Raw genomic sequence first — 13,054 nt, 5'->3', positions numbered from 1 at the left:
CGTACACTTTTTAATCAATTTTGGCACTGTAATAAATGTTTCACATAGGCCGTTTTCTATAGTTTTTGCATACAGTTTCCCTTTAAAACTGAGGGACGAATGTAAATTTGCACACTTGAAGTCTGAATCATCTATAAGTAACTTCATTAAGTTACACAATCAATTGTTAGTTACTTTAGGATGATTTGGACAGGAAGACCGAAAACGCTAATATTGGTACAATTGACTAACATCGTGCCACAAATGCAAAATACTTTAGCATTGAAACAGTGGCGAGTGGTAATTTAAACAAATGCATGGATTGCTGTCATACCTTGTCCATAGACTGCTTACAAGGTAAGGAGATCAATATGTCATTTTGTCATTTGGGTGAACCCTCCCTTAAAATCTTCCTAGATGTCAGACAAACATGACGTAGAACATGCCAAAATAGGGATTGTCTCAGAGAAAACACAATTATTTGAATGAAAACACACTACTAATGGAATTTGTTACATGGTTTGGTTTAGCAAGTGTGTAGGTGTATGTGATCAGCGGTTAAATTACATGTTTAATGAAAATGTACACACAATGTCATAAGAATATAAAAGATGTTTGTGGCAGGACCACAGTACTGTCAAAATTATAAAATAAAAAAGGTCCTTGGAATTCTGATCTTCTTTAAAAAAACTGAAAATGTTCATTACATCTCCTTTTTACTTCCATTAGGAATACATTGTGCAGGAAATAAGGTCTAAACTAAAGGAAGCTATGAAGCAGTCACTCCACAATGAGCTACCTCTCCCAGGTAAATCAAATACACTTGTTTCCATCACATTTTGGATTGGATGCTGTCTGTATGGTTCAAATACATATATACTGCAATATTCCACGTTATACATGTACAATTTCCAGCTGAACATGTAAATTACAATGCCAAATGTCAATGCCATACCAGTAGTAGTAAAGGAAGGGAAATCATGTTAGTGAGTGGTTAAAGTAAGTGTTAGGGTAAGGTTAGAAAAACTAAAACAACACAAATCCCCCAAAAGTAATGTATTGTCTTTGTTACAGATATATCTGAGCACTATGAGATAGTGAAGAGCGCCCATGAAAAAATGACGGGTAAACCTATCACAGATGTTGAAGATGAGAAATGGTAAAGACTCACTGCTCCACATAAAACCATACATTTGAAAGTAGGTTCAATCCGTAGCACTGATGAGCCGCGCTTTAAAACTTCTCTTAAAACATCCAGTGAAAGTGCAGGGAGCCAAATTCAAACTACAGAATTGTAAATATTTAACAATCTTGAAAATACACATGCAATATGTCAAAATAAAGCTTAACTTCTTGTTAATCCAGCCGCGGTGTCAGATTTAAAAAAGGCTTTATGGCGAAAGGAAACCATCCGATTATCTGAGGACAGCGCCCAGCACACAAATTCATAGCAATCAATCAGGCAGGTGGCGACACAAAAGTCAGAAATAAAGATATAATTCATGCCTTACCTTTGAAGAGCTTCTTCTGTTGGCACTCCAAATGGTCTCAGTTACATTACAAATGGTCCTTCTGTAAATTAATTTTTTATTTCCATAAAAAAAAAGTCAATAATCAACTCGGTTTCCATCGGTCAAAATGTATGCAAAATGAATCCCAAACGTTACCAATAAACTTATCCAAACAAATCAATCAACGTTTATAATCAAGCCTTAGGTACCCTAATACCCAAATAAACAATTACATTTAAGATGGAGAATCGTTATTGTCTTTACTGGAGATAGCGCGTTCTTTTTGTTTATCTCGGCATGGAAACACTACAGCCAAAATGGGAGCCCTTAGAAAAACAACTTCTTCTCCCTAATTTTTCAAAAAAAAGCCTGAAACTCTTTCTAAAGACTGTTGACATCTAGTGGAAGCCCTAGGTACTCAATCGGGCACGATTTCGCCCTATTATAAAAGTGCCAGCCATTGAAATCAGTGGGACAAACATTTTTTGGGGGGGGTTTGTCCTCGGGGTTTTGCCTGCCATTTCAGTTCTGTTATACTCAGACATTATTTTAACAGTTTTAGAAACCTTACAGTGTTTTCTATCAAAATCTACCAATTATATGCATATCCTAGCTTCTGGGCCTGAGTAGCAGGCAGTTTACTTTGGGCACGCTTTTCATCTGGACGTCAAAATACCGCCCCCTATCCCAAAGAAGTTAAAAACCCCTAAGATCTAAGGGTCCGGGGCTGGGTTTTTACTAAGCTAACATATGGAATAGTTTTAAGAAGGTCATACCAAGGATCATTTAGCTAATTGATTTGGAATGTTAGGATCCCTGTAAGTATGAAACCTTGAATTTGGACTTACATGTAATAACATATTCATACCAGTGGAGGCTGCTGGGAGGACGGCTCATGATGATGGCTGAAACGGAGAGAAAGGAATGGCATCAAATCATTCAGATAGTTTGTTTTGAAGTGTCTGTCCTATATCTGAGAGATAAGAAAGATAAAAAGAAAAATGTTTGCCACCACAATGAATTTGAAAAGAAACAATCAAGATGAGCTGAAAGTGCAGACTTTCAGCTTTGAGGGTATTTACATCCAAATCGGGTGAACGGTGTAGGAATTACAGCACTTTTTATATGTGGTCACCACAATTTTAGGAGCTCAAAAGTAATTGGACAAACTAACATAATCATAAATTCAATTGTGAGTATTAATACTTGGTTGCAAATCCTTTGCAGTCAATGACTGCCTGAAGTCTGGAACCCATAGACATCACCAGATGCTGGGTTTCTTCCCTGGTGATGCTCTGCCAGGCCTTTACTGCAGCTGTCTTCAGTTCCTGCTTGTTCTTGGGGCATTTTGTCTTCAGCAAGTGAAATGTATGCTCAATTGGATTCCGGTCAGGTGATTGACTTGGCCATTGCAGAACACTGCATTACTTTGCCTTAAAAAGTATTGGGTTGCTTTCGCAGTATGCTTCGGGCCATTGTCCATCTGCATTGTGAAGCGCCCTCCAATGAGTTTAAGCATTTGACTAATTCTGAGCAGATAATATAGACCTAAACCCTTCAGAATTCATCCTGCTGCTTTTGTCAGCAGTCAGATCATCAATAAATACAAGGGAACCAGTTCCATTGGTAGCAATACATGCCCACGCCATAACACTACCTCCACCATGCTTCATAGATGAGGTGGTATGCTTCGGATTATGAGCAGTTCCTTCCCTTCTCCATGCTTTTCTCTTCCCATCATTCTGATACAAGTTGATCTTTGTCTCTTCTGTCCATAGGATGTTGTTCCATAACTGTACAGGCATTTTTAGATGTTTGGCAAACTCTAATCTGGTCTTCCTGTTTTTGAGGTTTACCAAAGGTTTACATCTTGTGATAACCCGTCTGTATTTACTAAGGTAAATTGTCTTGAATGTTGACTTTGACACAGATACGCCTACCTTCTGGAGGGTGTTCTTGAACTGGCCAATTGTTGTGAAGGGGTTTTTCTTCATCCACCATAGTTGTTTTCCGTGGTCTTCCGGGACTTTTGGTGTTCATGAGCTCACCAGTGCGTTCTTTCTTTTTAAGAATGTACAAAATACACTGCTCAAAAAAATAAAGGGAACACTAAAATAACACATCTCACTTGTGAAACAAGTTCACTAGTTCAAAGATCTGAATGAATGAAATATTCTTATTAAATACTTTTTTCTTTACATAGTTGAATGTGCTGACAACAAAATCACACAAAAATGATCAATGGAAATCAAATTTTTCAACCCATGGAGGTCTTGATTTGTAGTCACACTCAAAATTAAAGTGGAAAACCAAACTACAGGCTGATCCAACTTTGATGTAATATCCTTAAAACAAGTCAAAATGAGGCTCAGTAGTGTGTGTGGTCTCCACGTGCCTGTATGACCTCCCTACAACTCCTGGGCATGCTCCTGATGAGGTGGCGGATGGTCTCCTGAGGGATCTCCTCCCAGACCTGGACTAAAGCATCCGCCAACTCCTGGACAGTCTGTGGTGCAACGTGGCGTTGGTAGATGGAGCGAGACATGATGTCCAAGATGTGCTCAATTGGATACAGGTCTGTTGAACGGGCGGGCCAGTCCATAGCATCAATGCCTTCCTCTTGCAAGAACTGCTGACACACTCTAGACATGAGGTCTAGCGTTGTCTTGTATTAGGGCCAACCGCACCAGCATATGGTCTCACAAGGGGTCTGAGGATCTCATCTCGGTACCTAATGGCAGTCGGGCTACCTCTGGCGAGCACATGGAGGGCTGTGCGGCCTCCATGTTAGACACCATAAATGGCATTTCATTTTTACCTTTATTTAACCAGGCAAGTTAGTTAAGAACAAATTCTTATTTTCAATGACAGCCTAGGAACAGTGTGTTAACTGCCTGTTCAGGGGCAGAACGACAGATTTGTACCTCTTCAGCTCGGGGGTTTGAACTTGCAACCTTTCGGTTACTAGTCCAACACTGTAACCACTAGGCTACCCTGCCGCCCCAATTATCATCCAACAAGTGTTTAAAGGCTGTTGATTGTTTAAATTCCAACATTAAATTATTAAAATATGTAATACAAATCTCCAAACTTCTTTTTGTTTGGTTTTGTAGCTCCAGGGCTAATTTGTTTTTCTAGATTGAGAACATAAAACAGCATTTATAAAGCAAACATTAACCCTTAGGTTTAGAACAGCAAATACTTAAATAGCTTAAATGTTGCTGAACAGTGATTACAATATGTTTTCAAAATCTACAAAAAGTCTGATCTGAAGGGGGTTAGCAATCACTGACAGAGTTCACAACATGTACCCAAAACATATTTTTTTCCTCTAAAAATAAAAGTTCAATACAAACAATTGTGAAATATGGAAAAGGATTCGTTTGAAATGTACCATTCTATCAGATCTTTCAGCACTCTGACGGTGTTAACGTTAGGCAAAAATCTGATGGAGATGATGTTTCACGGATTTGGAAAAAATTGCTTTTTTCTTTTTCATTCATGTGGTAAACATAGCAACAATTTACACGTTGTTTTTCCTATGTTGCTTTATGACTGTAAAATCGTAGTAAATGTAAAATTTTCAAACCAAGATTAAAATAGAATATGAATTTATCAGGAATATGGAGTTGACAGTTTATGGATTTGACCGTGGTGATTCCAATATTGTTTGTTTAAATCTATCAAAAGTAGAGAACTTTACGGACCATGAATGGTATTGTTGTACTACATGAAATGAGGACATGAATAAGGGGTCCTTATTGTATAGTTTACCCTGCTCATTCCAGATTAATTTAGGATTTTAGACAAATTTGACGGACACATCATTTAGGATTCAAAGTTTTGAGATAAATATTATTTAGTCATAGAGTGCTATTGCACAAAATGACAATCATTTTGAGCTAATGTCCATTATTGACAGTTTTTTTTTTAAATAAAAAAACTTTTTTTGGAGTTTGAAATGGGAATACTTTGCTCTGGTAAAGGGAATTTGCAGGCATTGAGATGATACAGAAATGAATCATATTTAAAGTATTAAAAAAATTCCCAAAACAAATATTGTCTTTATAAAATGGCCCAAAACGAGATTTTTTTAAATTATTTTTTATTGTAATTTGTAACCCCCAGTTTTGATCTTGTCTCATCGCTGCAACTCCCCAAATGCTCAGAAGGCGAAGGTCGAGTCATGCGTCCTCTAAAACATGACCCGCGAAACCGTGCTTCTTAACACCCGTCCGCTTTACTTGGAAGCCAGCCACACCAATGTGTCGGAGGAAACACTGTTCAACTGACGACCGAGGTCAGCCTGCAGGCGCCCGGTCCACCACAAGAGTGAGATGAGCCAAGTAAAGTCCCCCAGCCAAACCCGGACTACGATGGGCCAATTGTGCGCTGCCCTATTGGACTCCCGATCACGGACGGTTGTGATACAGCCCGGGATTGAACCTGAGTCTGTAGTGACGCCACTCGGGAGGCCCCACCAAAACGTATTGTCCCGACTTTGAAGAATCCCTGAACTAATTCCCTGCTATTCTACAAAGTTTGCCATGAGGATGAAAGAAAATGTTGCAGTTTTAAAGCTAGTTTTGTGAAATTGTCTTTACTTTTAAATCGCGCTATAACACGGATCTTCCGAAATACAGACTGCATTTTGCCCTAAGCTGTCAAAGGTCCAAGTAAACTATAATGTTTTGGTTTTTCAGTGATGATGTGAAGTGACTAGACAGTGGCATTCATACCATTCTGATTATGTCTTTTTTTGTTTGTCTGGGTTGTCCTCTATGTCCTCTATAAAGAGTCTGAATGATTTGCCTTCACAATTAGCTTACAGACACATATCAACAAATGCTATTGTTTGTGCTGGTCTTATATTTTGTATTTATTCTGAGTGAAATGACTTATATAACTTTTTTTTTATCATTGTAGTGTTCCAGAACACAGCTCGGGGAAGGAAACGACATCTGAGCAGGTAACTGCCAGAATAACGTTAACACCAACATAAAGTGTCTTAGTAGGGCGTTGGGCGACCACGAGCCAGAACAGCTTGGCATAGATTCTACAAGTGTCTGGAATTCTATTGGTGGAATCCGACACCATTTTCACACAAGTAATTCCAATTTGTTGATGGTGGTAGAAAACGGTGACTCAGGCGCTGCTCCAGAATTTCCCATAAGTGTTCAATTGTGTTGAGATCTGGTGACTGAAACGGCCGTGGCATTAGGTTTACATCGTTTTCATGCTCATCAAACCATTCAGTGACCACTAGTGCGCTATGTATGGGTGCATCGTCATCCTAGCTGTCACGCCTGCTCCCACTCTCCCTCTCTGGCGTTCGAGGGTGCCAGACTGCCTTCATTACGCACACCTGTCACCATCGTTACGCGCACCTGCGCTTCATCACCAGTCACCATCACGCGCAGCAGCGCATCATTGGACTCACCTAGACTCCTTTCATTTGTTGATTGACTTCCCTATTTCTGTCTGCTTCCTGGTGTGTTCCCTTTATCAGCATTGCTGTAGTTTCCCCTGTCCAGATGCCCTCCGTATTCTGTTCCTGTTCTGTTTCATGTACGTTATTCATTAAATGTTCCCTCCCTGTACCTGCTTCTTGTCCCTGGCGTCTGTCCTTACACATAGCTATGGTAACCAAAAATAATGGCCAAAATAATGGCCTGCCCAGCATTTTATACATGACCCTAAGCATGATGGGATGTTCATTGCTTCATTAACTCAGGAACCACGCCTGTGTGGATGCTCCTGCTTTTAATATACTTTGTGTTTCCATCATTTTGGCAGTTACCTGTACATTAATTGAAGAAAAGTTTCAAATCAAATGACACTGTGAGATTAAAATGAGGTTGATGGTTATTTTTGCACTTTTCACAATTCTTTGGCATTTTCTCCAGAGTGTATATAAAAGGATGTTAGTGATATATCTTGTTTCTGTTTCACCTCTTAAATGGTTGTAGAATTCACTAACAGAACTACACAGGTCTCAATTTGTTGATGGAAGGCTGTGTGATTCCCACCAACAGGTTCCACTTCGAAACAACAGGAATGATGAGAAGATAAAGAAACAAATGAGAAGTGTGAAGGATGTTCTTGCAGGTAAAAGCCATCCTTGATATAGGCTGTGTTTGTTCAAATACATTTTTTTACGCAACCATTACTATACGAGTTTTTGCTTTCTTCTGAACAATGTACTAAGTGTCTCTTTCACCTGAAATCCCAGAGGCTGAGTTTGTGGATAAGCACATGAGTGCACTAATCAAGAGGGTCACAATGGTGATGGCTATAGCAGATGACCTACTGGGAAAGAAAATGATCCAAGATGAAACGTATTCGAATATCTATGCAGCCAAGACCAGTGTGAAAAAAATGAGGAAGCTGTTTCAGGTTGTACGCTCAGGAGGGCTACTAATTAAATCAGCCTTCTACACAGCTCTCCAAACTAATGAACCTAGTCTTGTCAAGGACTTGGGTAAGAACAATAGATACTATTTTCACCATGTGATTACCCTAAAACTTTGTGTGTCTTCTTGTGCATTTTGATATGATGTACAGAACAGATATTTTCCCATTCCTCTCCCAGAGGCAACAGAACATTTCCCCTGATGACAGAACTGGCTTGGGCTTCAAGTGCTGGACAAAGGGCAGCAAGCAGTCTCACCGGCTGTGGAACTGCAGCGGAGTTACTATCCTCCTAATGCCCCTATGGGTGTTGGGGGATATAACCAACTAGCTCTATCATCCTCTTTTGTTGTTGTGGCTTTATGTTTGTGGCAAACTGAAATCTGTGCTCTTGCAATCTGCTATAGCCTGGTACTTTGTTTTCCTCAGAATGTTTTGTGTGTTTTGTTTTTATCAAACCCATCTTTAGTGTTCTTACTGTATGTGTGAGGGGAAAGGGACAACACAATTTTTTTATTTATCTGATGCAAGTTAAAACATGTAAATGCATAATAACTGAGGACAACAGAGGGACAAACAGGTTGAGTGGTATGTATGCTTGTTAATTGATTTATGCATTATTTTAAATATTTGGTATATAATACAATCATGTTATGTGGAAAAGTTTGTCACAATTTATTTGACCAGAGGCCAATACCAGTGGAAACAGTGCCATGAAGTAATGTGCAACCCAAGATAAAATATTGGTCATGTATGTAACATTTTATTTTAGATGTGAACTTGATTATACCAATGAATTGTGTTTATCCCTGTTGTAGCTTAACTTCTGATTTTATTATGACGCCTGGTTTATTTCATCATTCATTCTGTTTGTTCAAAGTAATCTCTAAATCATCATTATATCTTCAACTAATTTTACATTTCATGTTTCTGAGTTGAATGTCATATTGCCTAAATCTTTCCTCAATAAAACATTTTTAAAAGTACCATAGAAATAATATATTCAAGACTGATTTCTCTCACTGATAGGTTCTAATTATCACAGTAAGAACTCAACGGACACTATGAAAGCTTAAACCAAGTTTATTCATCCCAGAGGGTCCAACAGCTGAACCGACCAAGACACATTCCAATAGAGGTGGTGATTGTACAACAATTTGGGGTGGAATCTCTTCCTTCTCTCCAAACACTACATCTCTGTTGCTAGGCAGGAAATTGAGTGGTGTGGGCAATAAACTGTTCCTTCTCCCTTAACGTGACCTGAGCTGAACTCGGCCCCCTTCCTCTCCACCCATATCAGTGCCTGCCAAGATGTGATCGTCTTTCCTTCACTCAGTACATTCAAAGTTTAATTGCCTCTACCATAAACATTCCTCATACAGATAACCATTAACTTCTGGTGTAGACCTTCTCTAGACCATACTACTGAATATGATACCTGATAATTAACCCTATTTCAAGTTTTAGGAGTTAGATCCCAGAATCCATCAGTCCCCTGTTTTGAACATTTAACTCAATACTGTTCAACATTACATACACTTGGAAATTACTTATTAATGGACAAACAATGATAATAAAACATGCGCAAAAAAATAAAAAAAATAAACATGACTAACATTCACTGAGGTTTACAAACTCAGAGACTTATGGCCTCTGTTCTACGATCACACCATACACAATCATATTTCCATTTCTCATAGATGATAATAACGTGTCCACTGGAGCTGTCGACTTCTTCCATTTCAACTTTCTCCTTCTGGTTCCTAAGCGAGTGATAGCATGAGACTTGAAAAGCAGCAAGAAACATGAAACATAACATAATTAACAATGTGGTAAGCGATGCATAATTATATATGCATGAAAACCCAAAGTCTGATAACATGACAATTCCCTCTCTCTCTTCGCCTGCCTCTATGCCTCCAGGATACTTTTCTTCTGGATTCCAGTCTTCCCTTTTCCAGCCACAGGCACCTAGAGGTGTTCCCAAGCCATGTCATTTTCACTCTGTTCCCCATCTCCTTCTTCCTCCATTGCCACCTGATAGGCACGTCACCTGATAGGCAAGTGCATAGCCCTAATCAACGCTACATCCTCTTGAGGTAACTCAGCACTGTATATGCTTTCACACCAATGCCTTCAGAATGTTGTCCAGTGTGCAATTACCCCAACATATATCATTTTATTCGATGCATTAACCAATAAAGCAACTAACCCAACCCAACAACAGAGGTTAAAGTAGCTCCCATACCCAACCCATCTGCATGTCTATAATGGAATATACTCTCTCTCTCTCTTTAGCTCCGCTTCCTCTGTCATGGCGTCTTCAAGCTCAACTATTATGCAGCTGGACCTCACTTCACGTGAGAACTATGAACCCACTGAGGAGAGACATGTCGATCTTTCCCGCTGCAGGTGCTGTGTGGACCAGACCAACGCTGTCCCACCACCGCCGCCTGGTGTATCTTGATGTACACTCAATCTCCAGAATTCAGCCCGTGTCCTCGGTTATCTTCTGCTCCTCATGTGCCGCTTCCACACGAGAATATACACACTGCAATGCATTGTTAATTTCCTGACGACAGGACAACAATTCCTAGGCCGTCATTCTAAATAAGAAATTGTTCTTAACTGACTTGCCTAGTAAAATAAAGGATAAATATATATATATGTTTAAATAGACTCTCCCCTTATGGCAAGATCACTAATTTATGACATGTGAATAACAGTCCCCGGTTTTCACATTGGTCTCCCAGTTACCAGCTACCAAGCCATGTGGCATGAATCCTCATAAAATTATATTCCAACAATGCATCTAAAGTAACCCCTGCTACTATTGACACTGCCCATGACGCTTACCTCAAAATCCCACATTTGCGGCATAGTCCAGTTCCATGCTGTTACTATAGCCTCCTTCAATTACTCCTTCAGGGACCTACGGCGACTGTCGTGAGAACAACTACTGCATGGAATCTGTCAAGTGTTCGCTGGCTGTTAAAATGGGAAAGAGATTAACCTCTCTGGAATATTCGGGACGGTAGCGTCCCACCCCACCAACAGCCAGTGAAAGAGCAGGGCGCCAAATTCAAAACAACAAATATCTCATAATTAAAATTCCTCAAGCATACAAGTATTTTACATCATTTTAAAGAGGCTTGACAGTGAAAGCACCACAAACGATTATGTTAGATCACCACCAAGTCACAGAAAAACAAAGCCATTTTTCCAGCCAAAGAGAGGAGTCACAAAAAGCAGAAATATAGATCAAATGAATCACTAACCGTTGATGATCTTCATCAGATGACACTCATAGGACTTCATGTTACACAATACATGTATGTTTTGTTCGATAAAGTGCATATTTATATCCAAAAATCAAATTTTACATTGCCGTGTTATGTTCAGTAGTTCCAAAACATGCGGTGATTTTGCAGAGAGCCACATCAATTTACAGAAATACTCATAATAAACATTGATAAGAGATACAACTATTATACATGGAACTTTAGATAAACTTCTCCTTAATGTCTATGATGAAATAAAATGGTGCCATGAGAATTCACTATGAGATTGCTTCATCAGCTTAGAGATATCTGATTGATTGATTAATTGATTGGCTTTATTAGATAATTAAAAGTAGGAGGCTGCGCCCGCCAGAGACAACATTATGTCACTAAACACTATCAAGCATAAAAACACACAAAAACAAAAACAAGCCCTAATGGCTTCTTTCCATTGTGGTCCTCTTAGAATGTGAGATGGCAAGTTGGCAAGATTGACCCATCATACTCAATGCAATTAAAAATAACAACAGTATCATCAATCACAAAGCTATACAACAAGTTACATCAATATCAAGAGTTTGTTATACAATGCAAAGAGGGATTATGTTTTAAAGTTCTGCCTCCATCCAGTGGTTGATGATTGATACAGGAGACAGGGTTCGTTCGAGCCAGGGTTGGGGTTGATTCTGAATTCCTGAATTTAATTAAATTCAACCCATGAATGAAAATTTGAATTAGACACACCCCACAGAAAGTAGAATTTAATTAAAAGCAATTCAAATGAATTCAACTGAGACAAGAACGATAAGTCTCATTCCTTTTCTTTTGTATGTGAATACACAGAATCCTACTTGATACTCCACATGCTCCACATGCGGAGTAGGCAACCTCTCACTAACACACCCAAACCATTACCTCTGTAGATGTGATTGGGTTGAAGCATGGGGAAATGTTACTATTTTTTCTACTATTTGAAATAGGGAGGTGCTTTACAAAACCCTTAGGGTGTTTGTTTTTTACCTCTCCTCCACTTGTACATTTATTTTGTCTTTTAATTCTCATCTTCGTATTGTCTTTTTTATGTCCAAATTAATCAATAAAATACAGACCTAACTGTTGACACAATAAATTAATATACTACAACAATGGTTCCTCTGTATGTCTCAGAAATGTAAAGCCATCTTGGCAGGGTAAGTTGTTTATTGCTCATTTACCTGTTTCTGTGTGAATGTGATGTGTAAAAGGTCTCTCTCTCTCTCCAGGTTTCTCCTCTCCACTGAGCTCCAGTGCTCCATCTCCCTCCATGCAGCCTGTCTAAGGGCTTAGAGGACTCTCTCCCTCTGGCTCATGGTGCTGAACTTTTCAAGGCTTTGCTCAATCTCTGTTCTGTGTGAAGTCTGTAACATTTCAAAGTGGTTTGTGTGTGGTGTGTGCTGTTTTTAATACATCAATGTGTTTTGTTGAGAAACGTCAATGCCAAATGACAGAACATTTACTATTGAAAGCACTATTTTCAAGTTTATTTTACACTGTACCAATAGAACCATGCTTTGGTTTCAGATGGTCTGTTAACCTGCATGTTGGAGCTGTCGCTGACAGACAAGCCTATGTCCTTTAGATTAGAATATGCCACACACAGAAATGTAGCTGCCTTTCACATATAAACATGACTGAGATATCTGATAGCTGCCAGTGTATATGAGAGGATTTACAGAGAAAACATTAACAATGAAAACCAATGTAACTCTCCAGTGTGCAGTAACTATAACATCCTTGTCTCAAAGCAGTCTTCTTGTAGCCTGACTGACACACAGGCCCACGTGGTACACAGTGAGAGGAGAGCTTGTGGTAGGAGCGTGTTAGCCAGGCAAA

At 39.2% G+C, this 13,054-nt stretch overlaps 1 protein-coding gene across 1 annotated transcript in view; it reads left to right on the top strand.

The window, feature by feature from the left end:
- Positions 1-8,890, top strand: part of LOC139397097 (nuclear GTPase SLIP-GC-like) — a 35,611-nt gene extending 26,721 nt beyond the window's left edge. The window contains exons 18-23 of the mRNA XM_071143963.1: positions 709-787; positions 1,054-1,138; positions 6,417-6,459; positions 7,526-7,598; positions 7,723-7,971; positions 8,083-8,890. Coding sequence (XP_071000064.1) covers positions 709-787; positions 1,054-1,138; positions 6,417-6,459; positions 7,526-7,598; positions 7,723-7,971; positions 8,083-8,105 — 552 coding nt within the window. The 3' untranslated portion in view covers positions 8,106-8,890. The remainder of the gene's footprint in view (positions 1-708; positions 788-1,053; positions 1,139-6,416; positions 6,460-7,525; positions 7,599-7,722; positions 7,972-8,082) is intronic.
- Positions 8,891-13,054: the final 4,164 nt, after the last annotated feature.

This window comes from Oncorhynchus clarkii, unplaced genomic scaffold (genome assembly GCF_045791955.1).
Source record: "Oncorhynchus clarkii lewisi isolate Uvic-CL-2024 unplaced genomic scaffold, UVic_Ocla_1.0 unplaced_contig_13382_pilon_pilon, whole genome shotgun sequence".
Lineage (NCBI taxonomy): Eukaryota > Metazoa > Chordata > Actinopteri > Salmoniformes > Salmonidae > Oncorhynchus > Oncorhynchus clarkii.
The sequence above is the reverse complement of the archived record's forward strand: the minus strand, read 5'-3'. Positions and strand labels throughout refer to the sequence as shown.